Source organism: Aquarana catesbeiana, linkage group LG03 (genome assembly GCF_042186555.1).
Source record: "Aquarana catesbeiana isolate 2022-GZ linkage group LG03, ASM4218655v1, whole genome shotgun sequence".
Lineage (NCBI taxonomy): Eukaryota > Metazoa > Chordata > Amphibia > Anura > Ranidae > Aquarana > Aquarana catesbeiana.
In genome coordinates, this window is record NC_133326.1 from 667,776,791 (window position 1) to 667,796,890 (window position 20,100).

Consider the following 20,100-nt stretch of genomic DNA (forward strand, 5'->3'; position numbering starts at 1 on the left):
CACCAAATGATTTTGAGCAGTACACAAAGCAAGGACCATAATGAGCGAGTTTGGGGTGGATGAACTTAACTGGCCTGCGCAGAGTCCTGAGCTCAACCCGATAGAACACCTTTGGGGTGAATTATGCCCTGTACACACAATAGGATTTTCCGAAGGAAAATGTGTGATAGGACCTTGTAGTCGGAAATTCCGACCATGTGTAGACTCTATCACACATTTTCCATCGGAATTTCCGACACACAAAGTTTGAGAGCAGGCTATAAAATTTTCCGACAACAAAATCCGTTGTCGGAAATTCCGATCGTGTGTACACAAATCCGACGCACAAAGTGCCACGCATGCTCAGAATAAATTAAGAGACGAAAGCTATTGGCTACTGACCCGTTTATAGTCCCGACGTACGTATTTTACGTCACCCCATTCAGAACAATCGGATTTTCCGACAACTTTGTCCGACCGCGTGTATGCAAGACAAGTTTGAGCCAACATCCGTCAGAAAAAATCCATGGATTTTGTTGTCGGAATGTCCGATCAATGTCCGACCTTGTGTACAGGGCATTAAAGCGGAGACTGCGAGCCAGGTCTTGTTGTCCATATCGGTGCTTTATCTCACAAATGCGCTTCTGGAAGAATGGTCAAACATTCCCATAGACACACTCCTAAACCTTGTGGACGGCCTTCCCAGAAGTGTTGAAGCTGTTATAGCTGCAAAGGGTGGGCCAACTCAATATTAAGCCCCACTGACTAAGATTAGGATGCCATTAAAGTTCATGTGTGTTTAAAGGCAGACTTCACAATACTTTTGAAAATATAGTGAAATTACCCCAGACTACTACTACCATAAATAGTAATATATACCCTATATTGTATATTATTTTATAGTTTTATTTTTAGATTTAGTTTTAGAGTGGAGAGGGATTAGAACTCTTGTCAGGTTTTTATTTTTGTCTGTGTCTTCGCTAAGGAGATTCACTCTCTCTATTTGTCCTGTTTACCATTATCACCGAGCGTGAAAGTAAAAGTAAAATCCCCAATTTTGGGTTGTCCCCAGAACAGGAACAGAGAGGAAATCTTCCAATTAGGACACTAGCTCTGGTGACAACCAGGGATTCCCTCAGTTTGTAGGGACTTGTTTTTACTTCCTGTTTGGCTACGGGACAGGAAGTGAAGGAAAATCTCCCCTATGGGACACAGATAGCAAAACAAAAAAACAGGAGTTATGACCCTCTCTTACTCTTTCCAAAATGAAAAACAATTGCCTTTAGTTCAAGGGCAGGGAGGCAGACATTCTTGCTTCGGGCTCCATTAACAGCATTACTTTTCAAAATTCTTATTTATTTATTTATTTATTTATTTCAGGTAATTATATAATGCCGGCAAGTTACACAGCGAGTTACATATTTATTATACATTCACATCTTATCAATTTTTATATCTGCTTAACTTTTCGAAAACTTGTCAAAAAAACAACAACACTTCAATGACCTGATGAAAGCACAACTCCAGGCAATATAATATAGTTTTTGTTCCCAAAATGTCTGATATACAGTAAAGAAAAAACTTACACTGCAATACTCACCTTCTGGAGTTGCCCCCTGTAGCAGCTCTTCTCCACCGCAAGTTCTCAGTGTTCCAGGTTGAAAGACATATAGGAGGCATCACCATGGGGAAATATGGAATTTTTTACTTATCGCTCACAGTGATCAAAAATTTCTGAAAGAAACTTAAACCTGGATAGCTTGATGACTTTATACTTATAAGGAAAATTAACGCAACACCTATAACCATTTTTAACTTCTGCTGTACGGGCAATGAACATGTTCAAAATCTATTGTTAACAACACTAACAGAATCAGCTACTATATAAATATAACATTCTATAATATTTTCGTTTACTCCAGAAACAGAATTAACTTCATCAACAACCAGTGATGCAACATCAGAAAAATCTACTGAAACTGAACCCACTTCAGATATACCCATGCAGTCCTCAACAGAGATACCAACAACCTCATTCAATGAAAATTCTACTGAAACAGAACCCACCTTAGATATATCCACACAGACCTCAACAGAGATACCCACAACCTCATTAACTGATCATTCTACTGAAACTGAACCCACCTCAGATATATCCATACCATCCACAACAGAGATACCAACAATCTCATTCACTGAACATTCTACTGAAACAGAACCCACCTCAGATATAGCCACACAGTCCTCAACAGAGATACCTACAACCTCATTAACTGATCATTCTACTGAAACTGAACCCATCTCAGATATATCCATATCGTTCACAACAGAGATACCCACAACCTCATTAACTGATCATTCTACTGAAACTGAACCCACCTCAGATATATCCATATCGTCCACAACAGAGATACCAACAAGCTCATTCACTGAACATTCTACTGAAACAGAACCCACCTCAGATATATCCACACAGTCCCCAACAGAGATACCCACAACCTCATTAACTGATCATTCTTCTGAAACTGAACCCACCTCAGATATATCCATACCGTCCACAACAGAGATACCCACAACCTCATTAACTGATCATTCTTCTGAAACTGAACCCACCTCAGATATATCCATACCGTCCACAACAGAGACACCCCCAACCTCATTAACTAATCATTCTACTGAAACTGAACCCACCTCAGATATATCCATACCGTCCACAACAGAGATACCCCCAACCTCATTAATTGATCATTCTAATGAAACTGAACCCACCTCAGATATATCCATACCGTCCACAACAGAGATACCCACAACCTCATTAACTGATCATTCTACTGAAACTGAACCCACCTCAGATATATCCATACTGTCAACAACAGAGATGCCCACAACCTCATTGACTGATCATTCTACTGAAACTGAACCCACCGCAGAAATACCCATGCAGTCCTCAACAGAAATGCCCACAACCTCATTAACTGATCATTCCACTGAAACTGAACCCACCTCAGATATATCCATACCGTCCACAACAGAGATACCCTCAACCTCATTAACTGATCATTCTAATGAAACTGAACCCACCTCATATATATCCATACCGTCCACAACAGAGATACCCACAACCTCATTAACTGATCATTCTACTGAAACTGAACCCACCTCATATATATCCATACTGTCCACAACAGAGATACCCACAACCTCATTCACTGATCATTCTACTGAAACTGAACGCACCTCAGAAATACCCAAGCAGTCCTCAACAGAAATGCCCACAACCTCATTAACTGATCATTCTACTGAAACTGAACCCACCTCAGATATATCCATACCGTCCACAACAGAGATACCCCCAACCTCATTAACTGATCATTCTAATGAAACTGAACCCACCCCAGATATATCCATACCGTCCACAACAGAGATACCCACAACCCCATTAACTGATCATTCTACTGAAACTGAACCAACCTCAGATATATCCATAACATCCACAAAAGAGATACCAACAACCTCGATCACTGAACATTCTACTGAAACAGAACCTACCTCAGATATACCCATGCAGTCCTCAACAGAAATGCCCACAACCTCATTAACTGATCATTCTACTGAAACTGAACCCACTTCAGATATATCCATACTGTCCACAACAGAGATACCCACAACCTCATTAACTGATCGTTCTACTGAAACTGAAGCCACCTCAGATATATCTATACCCTCCACACCAGAGATACCCCCAACCTCATTAACTGATCATTCTACTGAAACTAAACCCACCTCAGATATATCCATATCATCCACAACAGAGATACCCACAACCTCATTAACTGATCATTCTACTGAAACTGAACCTACCTCAGATATACCCATGCAGTCCTCAAAAGAAATGCCCACAACCTCATTAACTGATCATTCTACTGAAACTGAACCCACCTCAGATATATCCATAAGGTCTACAACAGAGATACCCACAACCTCATTAACTGATCATTCTACTGAAACTGAACCCACCTCAGATATATCTATACCCTCCACACCAGAGATACCCCCAACCTCATTAACTGATCATTCTACTGAAACTGAACCCACCTCAGATATATCCATATCGTCCACAACAGAGATACCCACAACCTTATTAACTGATCGTTCTACTGAAACTGAAGCCACCTCAGATATTTCCATACCATCCACAACAGAGATACCCACAACCTCATTAACTGATCATTCTACTGAAACTGAACCCACCTCAGATATATCCATATCATCAACAACAGAGATACCCACAACCTCATTAACTGATAATTCTACTGAAACTGAACCCACCTCAGATATACCCATGCAGTCCTCAACAGAAATGCCCACAACCTCATTAACTGATCATTCTACTGAAACTGAACCCACGTCAGATATATCCATATCGTCCACAACAGAGATATTCACAACCTCATTAACTGATCATTCTACAGAAACTGAAGCCACCTCAGATATTTCCATACCATCCACAACAGAGATACCAACAACCTCATTCACTGAACATTCTACTGAAACGGAACCCACCTCAGATATATCCACACAGTTCTCAACAGAGATACTCACAACCTCATTAACTGATCATTCTACAGAAACTGAACCCACCTCAGATATATCCATATTGTCCACAACAGAGATACTCACAACCTCATTAACTGATCATTCTACTGAAACTGAACCCACGTCAGATATATCCATATTGTCCACAACAGAGATACCCACAACCTCATTAACTGATCATTCTACAGAAACTGAAGTTACCTCAGATATTTCCATACCATCCACAACAGAGATACCAACAACCTCATTCACTGAACATTCTACTGAAACAGAACCCACCTCAGATATATCCACACAGTTCTCAACAGAGATACCCACAACCTCATTAACTGATCATTCTACAGAAACTGAACCCACCTCAGATATATCCATATCGTCCCCAACAGAGATACCCAAAACCTCATTAACTGATCATTCTACTGAAACTGAACCCACCTCAGATATACCTATGCAGTCCTCAACAGAAATGCCCACAACCTCATTAACTGATCATTCTACTGAAACTGAACCCACCTCAGATATATCCATATCGTCCACAACAGAGATACCCACAACCTCATTAACTGATCATTCTACAGAAACTGAAGCCACCTCAGATATTTCCATACCATCCACAACAGAGATACCAACAACCTCATTCACTGAACATTCTACTGAAACAGAACCCACCTTAGATATATCCACACAGTTCTCAACAGAGATACCCACAACCTCATTAACTGATCATTCTACAGAAACTGAACCCACCTCAGATATATCCATATCGTCCACAACAGAGATACCCAAAACCTCATTAACTGATCATTCTACTGAAACTGAAGCCACCTCAGATATTTCCATACCATCCACAACAGAGATACCAACAACCTCATTCACTGAACATTCTACTGAAACAGAACCCACCTCAGATATATCCACACAGTTCTCAACAGAGATACCCACAACCTCATTAACTGATCATTCTACAGAAACTGAACCCACCTCAGATATATCCATATCGTCCACAACAGAGATACCCAAAACCTCATTAACTGATCATTCTACTGAAACTGAACCCACCTCAGATATACCTATGCAGTCCTCAACAGAAATGCCCACAACCTCATTAACTGATCATTCTACTGAAACTGAACCCACCTCAGATATATCCATATCGTCCACAACAGAGATACCCACAACCTCATTAACTGATCATTCTACAGAAACTGAAGCCACCTCAGATATTTCCATACCATCCACAACAGAGATACCAACAACCTCATTCACTGAACATTCTACTGAAACAGAACCCACCTCAGATATATCCACACAGTTCTCAACAGAGATACCCACAACCTCATTAACTGATCATTCTACAGAAACTGAACCCACCTCAGATATATCCATATCGTCCACAAAAGAGATACCCAAAACCTCATTAACTGATCATTCTACTGAAACTGAACCCACCTCAGATATACCTATGCAGTCCTCAACAGAAATGCCCACAACCTCATTAACTGATCATTCTACTGAAACTGAACCCACCTCAGATATATCCATACCATCCACAACAGAAATACCAACAACCTCATTCACTGAACACTCTACTAAAACAGAACCCACCTCAGATATATCCACACAGTTCTCAACAGAGATATCCACCACCTCATTAACTGATCATTCAACTGAAACTGAACCCACCTCAGAAATATCCATATCGCCCACAACAGAGATACCCACAACCTCATTAACTGATCATTCTACTGCAACTGAACCCCCCTCAAATATATCCATATCATCCACAACAGAGATACCCACAACCTCGTTAACTGATCATTCTACTGAAACTGATCCTACCTCAGATGTATCCGTACCGCCAACAACAGAGATACCCACAACCTCATTCACTGAACATTCTACTGAAACAAAACCCACCTCAGATATATCCATACCGTCCACAACAGAGATACCCCCAACTTCATTAACTGATCATTCTACTGAAACTGAACCCACCTCAGATATATCCATATTGTCCACAACAGAGATACCCACAACCTCATTAAGTGATCATTCTACTGAAACTGAACACACCTCAGATATTTCCATACCATCCACAGCAGAGATACCAACAACCTCATTCACTGAACATTCTACTGAAACAGAACCCACCTCAGATATATCCACACAGTCCTCTACAGAGATACCCACAACCTCATTAACTGATCATTCTACTGAAACTGAACCTACCTCAGATATATCCATATCGTCCACAACAGAGATACCCAAAACCTCATTAACTGATCATTCTACTGAAACTGAACCCACCTCAGATATACCCATGCAGTCCTCAACAGAAACGCCCACAACCTCATTAACTGATCATTCTACTGTAACTAAACCCACCTCAGATATATCTATATCGTCCACAACAGAGAAACCCCCAACCTCATTAACTGATCATTCTACTGAAACTGAACCCACCTCAGATATATCCATATCGTCCACAACAGAGATACCCACAACCTCATTAATTGATCATTCTACTGAAACTGAACCAACCTCAGATATTTCCATATCATCCACAACAGAGATACCAACAACCTCATTCACCGAACATTCTACTGAAACAGAACCCACCTCAGATATATCCACACAGTCCTCAACAGAGATACCCACAACCTCATTAACTGATCATTCTACTGAAACTGAATCTACCTCAGATATATCCATATCGTCCACAACAGAGATACCCACAACCTCATTAACTGATCATTCTACTGAAACTGAACCCACCTCAGATATATCCATACCATCCACAACAGATATACCAACAACCTCATTCACTGAACATCCTACTGAAACAGAACCCACCTCAGATAAATTCAGACATTCCTCAACAGAGATACCCACAACCTCAATAACTGATCATTCTACTGAAACTGAACCTACCTCAGGTATATCCATACCGTCCACAACCGAGATACCAACAACCTCATTCACTGAACATTCTACTGAAACAGAACCCACCTCACATATATCCACACTGTCCTCAACAGAGATACCCACAACCTCATTAACTGATCATTCTACTAAAACTGAACCCACCTCAGATATATCCATGCAGTCCTCAACAGAAATGCCCACAACCTCATTAACTGATCATCCTACTGAAACTGAACCCACCTCAGATATATCTATGTCATCCACAACAGAGATATCCACAACCTCATTAACTGATCATTCTACTGAAACTGCACCTACCTCAGATATATTCATACCATCCACAACAGAAATACCAACAACTTCATTCGCTGAACACTCTACTGAAACAGAACCCACCTCAGATATATCCACACAGTTCTCAACAGAGATACCCACAACTTCATTAACTGATCATTCAACTAAAACTGAACCCACCTCAGAAATATCCCTATCGCCCACAACAGAGATACCCACAACCTCTTTAACTTATCATTCTACTGAAACTGAACCCCCCTCAAATATATCCATATCATCCACAAGAGAGATACCAACAACCTCATTTACTGAACATTCTACTGAAACTGAACCCACCTCAGATATATCCACACACTCCTCAACAGAGATACCCACAACCTCATTAACTAATCATTCTACTGAAACTGAACCCACCTCAGATACATCCATATCGTCCACAACAGAGATACCCACAACCTCATTCACTGAACATTCTACTGAAACAGAACCCACCTCATATATATCTACACAGTCCTCAATAGAGATATCCACAACCTCAATAACTGATCATTCTACTGAAACTGAACCCACCTCAGATACATCCATATCTTCCACAACAGAGATACTCACAACCTCATCAACTGATCATTCTACTGAAACTGAACCCACCTCAGATATACCCATGCAGTCATCCTCAACAGAAATACCCACAACCTCATTAACTGATCATTCTACTGAAACTGAACCCACCTCAGATATATCCATACTGTCCACAACAGAGATATCAACAACCTCATTCACTGAACATTTTACTGAAACAGAACCCACCTCAAATATATCCACACAGTCCTCAACAGAGATACCCACAACCTCATTAACTGATCATTCTACTGAATCTGAACCCACCTCAGATATATCGATAACGTCCACAACAGAGATACCCACAACCGCATTAACTGATCATTCTACTGAAACTGCACCCACCTCAGATATATTCATACCACTAACAACAGAAATACCAACAACTTCATTCACTGAACACTCTACTGAAACAGAACCCACCTCAGATATATCCACACAGTTCTCAACAGAGATACCCACAACCTCATTAACTGATCATTCAACTGAAACTGAACCCACCTCAGAAATATCCATATCGCCCACAACAGAGATACCCATAACCTCATTAACTGATCATTCTACTGAAACTGATCCCACCTCAGATGTATCCATACCATCCACAACAGAGATACCAACAACCTCATTTACTGAACATTCTACTGAAACTGAACCCACCTCAGATATATCCACACACTCCTCAACAGAGATACCCTCAACCTCATTAACTAATCATTCTACTGAAACTGAACCCACCTCAGATATATCCATATCGTCCACAACAGAGATACCCACAACCTCATTCACTGAACATTCTACTGAAACAGAACCCACCTCATATATATCCACACAGTCCTCAATAGAGATATCCACAACCTCAATAACTGATCATTCTACTGAAACTGAACCCACCTCAGATACATCCATATCTTCCACAACAGAGATACCCACAACCTCATTAACTGATCATTCTACTGAAACTGAACCCACCTCAGATATACCCATGCAGTCATCCTCAACAGAAATACCCACAACCTCATTAACTGATCATTCTACTGAAACTGAACCCACCTCAGATATATCCATACTGTCCACAACAGAGATACCAACAACCTCATTCACTGAACATTCTACTGAAACAGAACCCACCTCAGATATATCCACACAGTCCTCAACAGAGATACCCACAACCTCATTAACTGATCATTCTACTGAATCTGAACCCACCTCAGATATATCGATAACGTCCACAACAGAGATACCCACAACCGCATTAACTGATCATTCTACTGAAACTGCACCCACCTCAGATATATTCATACCATCCACAACAGAAATACCAACAACTTCATTCACTGAACACTCTACTGAAACAGAACCCACCTCAGATATATCCACACAGTTCTCAACAGAGATACCCACAACCTCATTAACTGATCATTCAACTGAAACTGAATCCACCTCAGAAATATCCATATCGCCCACAACAGAGATACCCACAACCTCATTAACTGATCATTCTACTGAAACTGATCCCACCTCAGATGTATCCATACCGTCCACAACAGAGATACCCACAACCTCATTAACTAATCATTCTACTGAAACTGAACCCACCTCAGATATATCCATATCGTCCACAACAGAGATACCCACAACCTCATTCACTGAACATTCTACTGAAACAGAACCCACCTCATATATATCCACACAGTCCTCAATAGAGATATCCACAACCTCAATAACTGATCATTCTACTGAAACTGAACCCACCTCAGATACATCCATATCTTCCACAACAGAGATACCCACAACCTCATTAACTGATCATTCTACTGAAACTGAACCCACCTCAGATATAACCATGCAGTCATCCTCAACAGAAATGCCCACAACCTCATTAACTGATCATTCTACTGAAACTGAACCCACCTCAGATATATCCATACTGTCCACAACAGAGATACCAACAACCTCATTCACTGAACATTCTACTGAAACAGAACCCACCTCAGATATATCCACACAGTTCTCAACAGAGATACCCACAACCTCATTAACTGATCATTCAACTGAAACTGAACCCACCTCAGAAATATCCATATCGCCCACAACAGAGATACCCACAACCTCATTAACTGATCATTCTACTGAAACTGATCCCACCTCAGATGTATCCATACCGTCCACAACAGAGATACCAACAACCTCATTTACTGAACATTCTACTGAAACTGAACCCACCTCAGATATATCCACACACTCCTCAACAGAGATACCCACAACCTCATTAACTAATCATTCTACTGAAACTGAACCCACCTCAGATATATCCATATCGTCCACAACAGAGATACCCACAACCTCCTTCACTGAACATTCTACTGAAACAGAACCCACCTCATATATATCCACACAGTCCTCAATAGAGATATCCACAACCTCAATAACTGATCATTCTACTGAAACTGAACCCACCTCAGATACATCCATATCTTCCACAACAGAGATACCCACAACCTCATTAACTGATCATTCTACTGAAACTGAACCCACCTCAGATATAACCATGCAGTCATCCTCAACAGAAATGCCCACAACCTCATTAACTGATCATTCTACTGAAACTGAACCCACCTCAGATATATCCATACTGTCCACAACAGAGATACCAACAACCTCATTCACTGAACATTCTACTGAAACAGAACCCACCTCAGATATATCCACACAGTCCTCAACAGAGATACCCACAACCTCATTAACTGATCATTCTACTGAATCTGAACCCACCTCAGATATATCCATAACGTCCACAACAGAGATACCCACAACCTCATTAACTGATCATTCTACTGAAACTGCACCCACCTCAGATATATCCATACCATCCACAACAGATATACCAACAATCTCATTCACTGAACACTCTACTGAAACTGAACCCACGTCAGATATTTCCACACAGTCCTCAACAGAGATACCCAAAACCTCATTAACTGACCATTCAACTGAAACTGAACCAACCTCAGAAATATCCATATCGCCCACAACAGAGATACCCACAACCTCATTAACTGATCATTCTACTGAAACTGAACCCACCTCAAATATATCCATATCATCCACAATAGAGATACCCACAACCTCATTAACTGATCATTCTACTGAAACTGATCCCACCTCATATGTATCCATACCGTCCATAACAGAGATACCAACAACCTCATTTACTGAACATTCTACTGAAACTGAGCCCACCTCAGTTATATCCATATTGTCCACAACAGAGATACCCCCAACCTTAATAACTGATCATTCTACTGAAACTGAACCCACCTCAGATATATCCAAGCAGTCCTCAACAAAGATACCCACAACTTCATTAACTGATTACTCAACTAAAACTGAACTCACCTCAAATATATATATATCGTCCACAACAGAGATACCCACAACCTCATTAACAGATCCTTCTATTAAAACTGAACCCACCTCAGATATACCTATACAGTCCTCAACAAAGATACCCAAAACCTCATTAACTGATCATACTACTGAAACTGAACTCACCTCAGATATATCCATGCAGTCCTCAACAGAGATACCCACAACTTCATTAACTGATCATTCTACTGAAAATGTACTCACCTCAGATGTATCTATACAGTCCTCAACAGAGATACCCACAACCTCATTAACTGATCATTCTACTGAATCTGTTCCCACCTCAGATATTTTCATAAAGTCCTCAACAGAGACACCCACAACCTCATTAACTGATCATTCTACTGAAACTGTACCCACCTCTGTTATCTTCATACAGTCTACAACAAAGATACCAACAACCTCATTCACTGAACATTCTACTGAAACTGTACCCACCTTAGATATATCCGTACAGTCAACACAGATACCCACAACCTCATTAACTGATCATTCTATTGAATCTGTACACACCTCTGTTATATCCTTACAGTCTACAACAGAGATACCCACAACCTTATTAACTGATCATTCTACTGAAACTGAACCCACCTCTGATATTTCCATACAGTCCTCAACAGAGATACACAAAACCTCATTAACTGATCATTCTACTGAAATTGTACTTACCTCAGATATATCCACACGGTCCTCAACAGAGAGACCCACAACCTCATTCACTGATCGTTCTACTGAAATTATTTCTACCCCTATTACATCTATACAGTCCACAATAGAAATGTCAACAACTTTATTTACTGAGCAGTCTACTGCAACTTTAGCCACCTCTGCTCTATCCACACAGTCTACAACAGAAACACCAACAACTTCATTAACTGGTTATTCTACTGAAACTGTACCCATTTCTGATACATCTATAACATTTACAACAGAGATACCCACAGTCTCATTCACTGAATATTCTAGTAAATCTGTATCCACAGGTACACCGTCCTCTATACAACTCTCAACAATAATATCCACTAACCAGTCTACTGAAAGTAGACCCACTTTTAATACAACTATACAGTCCTCCACACTGCCCTCCACCATATTATCCACTAATCAGTCTACAGAAAGTAGACCCACTTCTAATACAACTTCACAATCCTCTACACAATCACCCACCATATTATCCACTAATCATTCTACTGAAAGTAGACCCACTTCTAATACAACTATACAGTCCTCTACACTGCCCTCTATCATATTATCCACTAATCAGTCTACTGAAAGTAGACCCACTTCTAATACAACGTCACAATCCTCTACACAATCACCCACCATATTATCCACTAATCAATCTACTGAAAGTAGACCCACTTCTAATACAACTTCACAATCCTCTACACAATCACCTACCATATTATCCACTAATCATTCTACTGAAAGTAGACCCACTTCTAGTACAACTATACAGTTCTATACACAGCCCTCCACCATATTATCCACTGATCAGTCTACTAAGACTTCTACCCAGTCCACACCAACAACCTCTACTACCAAAAAGCCGCCAAGTACACAGCCAGGTGAGTTTTCACCATGCCCTTTCATCTTTTTTTTTTTTCATTTTTTTTTCACCTGATGGATTAAGTGGATTTATTCCAAGTTCCCTCTGTACTTACTGTACCTCCATGGGTGATGAGATGTCAACACCAACGCAACCGTTTTAGCAATCCAGGGATCATAAATCTCTGCTCCTTTGACCCGTTTTTCTCCAGGTCTTCCTGGACAGATCAGAGCGCTTCCGATTGGTCAACACTGATATGTGACCAATCTGACCAATCAGAAGTGCTCTGATCCATCCTGGATGCCCTTCAGAAAGAAGGGGGAGAAAAATACGCATTTCAAATCCCTGGACTGCTATACTGCGAAGGCGTGGACATCTCATTACCTATGGCAGTAAGTACAGCAGAGACTGGGATGTTGTTGGTCAATTTTTATAAAAAGGTTAAATGATGTTGTAGGCCAATTTTTATAAAAAGGGTAAATGTAAACTTTAATGTTCAAATTTAGTATTAATATTTAGGGTAAAGAAACTGTTATTCATTGACTCAATTATATCAATAATTAGATATTTATTTTTTAGAATGTAAATTTTTTACAGCTATATCAGATGTGCAGAGACATGCCAGTCTCAAATTTATATTGCATTTTATATACACCTTTTTGAGTATGTAATTTAACAAAAATAAGCATTCTTGCTTTTTGTAGTATTATTCTTAATCATATTAAGAAAACAAAGCAATTCTTAGTGAATTATACATTTTTTACTGTTTTTTGAAAACCAGAGGAAAATCACCATTTATTTTTCTTTTATCACCTTCTTCTCCTACCATGCATTATAATTGAATCATTTTCTTTAGATCTACCAAGAATTTGGCAGGGCGAAAGCTTATCTTACCAAATGCAAAATGAGCGGATTGTTAAAATTGGGTTGCTGCAGTGGCGCCTGGTTCTGTATATTTGGGGTGGCAAACAAGATATCCCTCTGCCATCTAAGTCATGGGCAGCTTTGACTCCTTCCTGCCTCTCCTTCTCCTCGGCTCCGGCTTCCTCCTTGGCGGCTTCACCCTGCGTCTCCGGCTTCATGGTGCCTTCCTGCTTGGCAGCTTCCCTCCTCTTTCCCTCGGTGACCAATATGAGCGCTTCTCCTCTTGGCCAATCTGGTCTTCTCCGGATTGGCCAGGAGAAGAATCAGGAAGACAATAGCGAATATTAATTTGCTATTGTCATACAACTTTTTTGTAGCCAATTAGAGCCTCAGGCTCTAATCATGTGCTTAAAAAAAAAACCCCAGTGAAATCCATGTGTCCTGTGCCCTGCATGGAGATTAGGGGCCAGGTGCATGGATTATGGGGGACGGTGCCCCTGTGCCCCCTATGGACGGGCTGCTACAGGGTTTCTGCTACTTCATTTTTATAGATGTAAAGGAGATGGAATCAAAATTGTATATTCAAATTGCAAAGTGTATAGCCATCAAAAAGATCATGATCGCAATGTTTTCACATTAAAGCAGAACTAAACTCTGTCATACATCCCAGGATTCTTCATGGGCATTTTTGTCTTTCATGTGGAGGAGGAGACGAGGGGCTTTCTCTGCTAAGCACACCTTCCTGCTACATGAAACATCTGCACTTACCCACAGCTAGAAATCTAGAAATGCAAGGGTGGGGGGGTATTTTTTTAAAAAAAATTCTCAACAAAATAAATCATGGAGACATTGAAGATCTTCAAATTTGCTTTGAATATTAAAAATGAATTAAATTGAGTTTTCAGTTTGTGGTGCTCAGATAAAAGTTCAGATTTAAGAAATAAATGATTGTACAGGACAAATCCCAATGCCAGAGTGATATTTTTACAAATTGAAAAAATTCAGGAATTTGTAAGCTCACGTGTTTTTATGTAATGTCTTTGAAGGAGGCAATTGTGAAAATGGTGGTTATTATGATGGAAACAAGTGTGTATGCAAAAATGAAAATTTCTACGGGATCAGTTGTGAATTCCTTGTGAGTGAAATCAAAAAAGGTAAGTTTATTTCCATTCTATAAAAGGAATTACATACATTAATGGTGGATCATGATATCTGAGAAAATATGTAGATTTTGTTATCATTTAGAATGCCCAGCATTGCATTCACAAGGTTCTCACAACTAGGGATGAGCCGAACACCCCCCTGTTCGGTTCGCACCAGAACATGCGAACAGGAAAAAAGTTCGTTCGAACACGCGAACACTGTTAAAGTCTATGGGACACGAACATGAATAATCAAAAGTGCTAATTTTAAAGGCTAATATGCAAGTTATTGTCATAAAAAGTGTTTGGGGACCTGGGTCCTGCCCCAGGGGACATGGATCAATGCAAAAAAAGTTTTAAAAACGGACGTTTTTTCAGGAGCAGTGATTTTAATAATGCTTAAAGTCAAACAATAAAAGTGTAATATCCCTTTAAATTTCGTACCTGGGGGGTGTCTATAGTATGCCTGTAAAGGGGCGCATGTTTCCTGTGTTTAGAACAGTCTGACAGCAAAATGACATTTTGAAGGAAAAAACTCATTTAAAACTACCCGCGGCTATTGCATTGCCGACAATACACATAGAAGTTCATTGATAAAAACGGCATGGGAATACCCCAAAGGGGAACCCCGAACCAAAATTAAAAAAAAAAAAAGACGTGGGAGTCCCCCTAAATTCCATACCAGGCCCTTCAGGTCTGATATGGATATTAAGGGGAACCCCGGCCAAAATTAAAAAAAAAAAAATGACGCGGGGTTCCCCCTAAATTCCATACCAGACCCTTCAGGTCTGGTATGGATTTTAAGGGGAACCCCGCGCCAAAAATAAAAAAAAAAAAACGGCGTGGGGTCCCCCCAAAAATCCATACCAGACCCTTATCCGAGCACGCAACCTGGCAGGCCGCAGGAAAAGAGGGGGGGACGAGAGTGCGGGCCCCCCCTCCTGAACCGTACCAGGCCACATGCCCTCAACATTGGGAGGGTGCTTTGGGGTAGCCCCCCAAAACACCTTGTCCCCATGTTGATGAGGACAAGGGCCTCATCCCCACAACCCTGGCCGGTGGTTGTGGGGGTCTGCAGGCGGGGGGCTTATCGGAATCTGGAAGCCCCCTTTAACAAGGGGACCCCCAGATCCTGGCCCCCCCCCTGTGTGAAATGATAAGGGGGTACTTACCCCTACCATTTCACTAAAAAACTGTCAAAAATGTTAAAAATGACAAGAGACAGTTTTTGACAATTCCTTTATTTAAATGCTTCTTCTTTCTTCTATCTTCCTTCATCTTCTGGTTCTTCTGGCTCTTCTGGTTCTTCCTCCGGCTTTCTCGTCCAGCATCTCCTCCGCTGCGTCTTCTATCTTCTTCTCCTCGGGCCACTCCGCACCCATGGCATGGGGGGAGGCTCCCGCTCTTCTCTTGTTCTTTTCTTCTCTTCTTCTCTTCTTCATTTTCTTCTCCGGGCCGCTCCGCACCCATGCTGGCATGGAGGGAGGCTCCCGCTGTGTGACGGCGCTCCTCGTCTGACAGTTCTTAAATAACGGGGGACGGGGCCACCCGGTGACCCCGCCCCCCTCTGACGCACGGTGACTTGACGGGACTTCCCTGTGACGTCACGGGGAATGCCACAGGGAAGTCCTGTCATGTCCCGTGCGTCAGAGGGGGGCGGGGCCACCGGGTGGCCCCGCCCCCGTTATTTAAGAACTGTCAGACAAGGAGCGCCGTCACACATCGGGAGCCTCCCTCCATGCCAGCATGGATGCGGAGCGGCCCGGAGAAGAAAATGAAGAAGAGAAGAAGAGAAGAAGAGAAGAAAAGAACAAGAGAAGAGCGGGAGCCTCCCCCCATGCCATGGGTGCGGAGCGGCCCGAGGAGAAGAAGATAGAAGACGCCGCGGAGGAGATGCTGGACGAGAACGCCGGAGGAAGAACCAGAAGAGCCAGAAGAACCGGAAGAAGAAGAAGATGAAGGAAGATAGAAGAAAGAAGAAGTATTTAAATAAAGGAATTGTCAAAAACTGTCTCGTGTCATTTTTAACATTTTTGACAGTTTTTTAGTGAAATGGTAGGGGTAAGTACCCCCTTACCATTTCACACGGGGGGGGCGGGATCTGGGGGTCCCCTTGTTAAAGGGGGCTTCCAGATTCCGATAAGCCCCCCACCCGCAGACCCCCACAACCACCGGCCAGGGTTGTGGGGATGAGGCCCTTGTCCTCATCAACATGGGGACAAGGTGTTTTGGGGGGCTACCCCAAAGCACCCTCCCAATGTTGAGGGCATGTGGCCTGATACGGTTCAGGAGGGGGGCCGCACTCTCATCCCCCCCTCTTTTCCTGCAGCCTGCCAGGTTGCGTGCTTGGATAAGGGTCTGGTATGGATTTTTGGGGGGACCCCACGCGGTTTTTTTTTTTTTTTTGGCTCGGGGTTCCCCTTAAAATCCATACCAGACCTGAAGGGTCTGGTATGGAATTTAGGGGGAACCCCACATCTTTTTTTTTTTTAAATTTTGGCCGGGGTTCCCCTTAATATCCATATCAGACCTGAAGGGCCTGGTATGGAATTTAGGGGGACTCCCACATCATTTTTTTTTTTTAATTTTGGTTCGGGGTTCCCCTTTGGGGAATTCCCATGCCGTTTTTATCAATGAACTTCTATGTGTATTGTCGGCAATGCAATAGCCGCGGGTAGTTTTAAATGAGTTTTTTCCTTCAAAATGTCATTTTGCTGTCAGACTGTTCTAAACACAGGAAACATGCGCCCCTTTACAGGCATACTATAGACACCCCCCAGGTACAAAATTTAAAGGGATATTACACTTTTATTGTTTGACTTTAAGCATTATTAAAATCACTGCTCCTGAAAAAACGGCCGTTTTAAAAACTTTTTTTTGCATTGATCCATGTCCCCTGGAGCAAGACACAGGTCCCCAAACACTTTTTATGACAATAACTTGCATATTAGCCTTTAAAATTAGCACTTTTGATTTCTCCCATAGACTTTTAAAGGGTGTTCCGCGGCATTCGAATTTGCCGCGAACACCCCAAATTGTTCGCTGTTCGGCGAACTTGCGAACAGCCAATGTTCAAGTCGAACATGAGTTCGACTCAAACTTGAAGCTCATTCCTTCTCACAACAATGAAATATACAATGGCTGTATATTGTCCGATCTGAGCCTTGCTTGACATAATTGGGTAGGGACTGGGCCATCTAAGGGTCAGTAATGACTGCAAATTTCCATGAAAATAGAAGTAAACTATAAGAAGACTTCTTATAGCGTTATATTGTTAGAAGAGAGTTTATTTAATTCAAATGCTGTAAATAGGGATGCATAATTACATCTGTAAATTTTCTAGGAGACTGAATCACAACTTGAACATTTTAAAGACACAATAATACTAGCATGTGATCTGTAAGTGTAAAAGTTGCTATTTACCCATTTTGTAAAAAAAAAAACCTTAAAAGGACAAAATACAAAATTTTATATATATATAAAAACAATAATATTGAGTTGACCCACGCTTTGCCCACGCTTTGCAGGTATAACAGCTTCAACTCTTCTGGGAAGGCTGTCCATAAAGGTCCATAAAGACATGGATGAGCAAGTTTGGGGTGGAGGCACTTGGTTCTGACCTCAACCTGATAGAACACCTTTGGGATGAATTAGAGCAGAGACTGCGAGCCAGTGTCTGACGTCACAAATGCGCTTCTGGAAGAATGGTCAAACATCAACATAGACACACTCCTAAACCTTGTGGACAGCCTTCCCAGAAGAGTTGAAGCTGTTATAGCTGTGAAGGGTGGGCCAACTCAATATTGAACCCTACGGACTAAGACTTGTATGCCATTAAAGTTCATGTGCGTGTAAAGGCAGTGGTTATAAAAAGTCTACACATCCCTGTTAAAATGTCGGGTTTCTGTGATGGAAAAAAATGAGACAAAGATAACTAATTTCAGAACTTTTTCCACCTTTAATGTGACCTATAAACTGTACAACTCAGTTAAACAACAAACTGAAATCTTTTAGGTGGATGGAAGTAAAAATAAAAAAAATAAAATAATATGGTTGCATAAGTGTGCACACCCTTAAACCAATACTTTGTTGAAGCACCTTTTGATTCTATTACAGCACTCACTCTTTTTGGGTATGAGTCTATCAGCATGGCACATCTTGACTTGGCAATATTTGCCCACTCTTCTTTGCAAAATCACTCCAAATCTGTAAAGTTGCGAGGGCATCTCCTGTGCACAGCCCTCTTCAGATTGCCCCACAGATTTGCAATCAGATTCAGGTCTGGGCTCTGGTTGGTACATTCCAAAACTTTAATCTTGTTCTGGTGAAGCCATTCCTTTGTTGATTTGGATGTATGCCTTGGGTCGTTGTCATGCTGAAAGATGGAGTTCCTCTTCATATTCAGCTTTCTAGCCGAAGCCTGAAGGTTATGTGCCAATATTGACTGGTATTTGATACTATTCATAATTCCCTCTACCTTGACTAAGGCCCCTGTTCCAGCTGAAGAAAAACAGCCCCAAAACAAGATGCTGCCATCATGCTGCTCTAGGCCTCTTGGCAGCCTCCCTGACCGTTTTTCTTCTCATCTTTTCATACATTTTGGAGGAACGTCCAGTTCTTGGTAATGTCACTGTTGTGCCATATTTTCTCCACTTGATGATGACTGTCTCCACTGTGTTGCACTATGTCATTGATAGCAGTGATCAC

At 41.4% G+C, this 20,100-nt stretch overlaps 1 protein-coding gene across 1 annotated transcript in view; it reads left to right on the top strand.

Annotated features, from left to right (window-relative positions):
* LOC141133458 (uncharacterized) overlaps positions 1-20,100 on the top strand; it is a 68,792-nt gene that overhangs the window by 13,989 nt on the left and 34,703 nt on the right. Inside the window, exons 2-3 of the mRNA XM_073622846.1 lie at positions 1,902-13,406; positions 15,298-15,405. Coding sequence (XP_073478947.1) covers positions 1,902-13,406; positions 15,298-15,405 — 11,613 coding nt within the window. The remainder of the gene's footprint in view (positions 1-1,901; positions 13,407-15,297; positions 15,406-20,100) is intronic.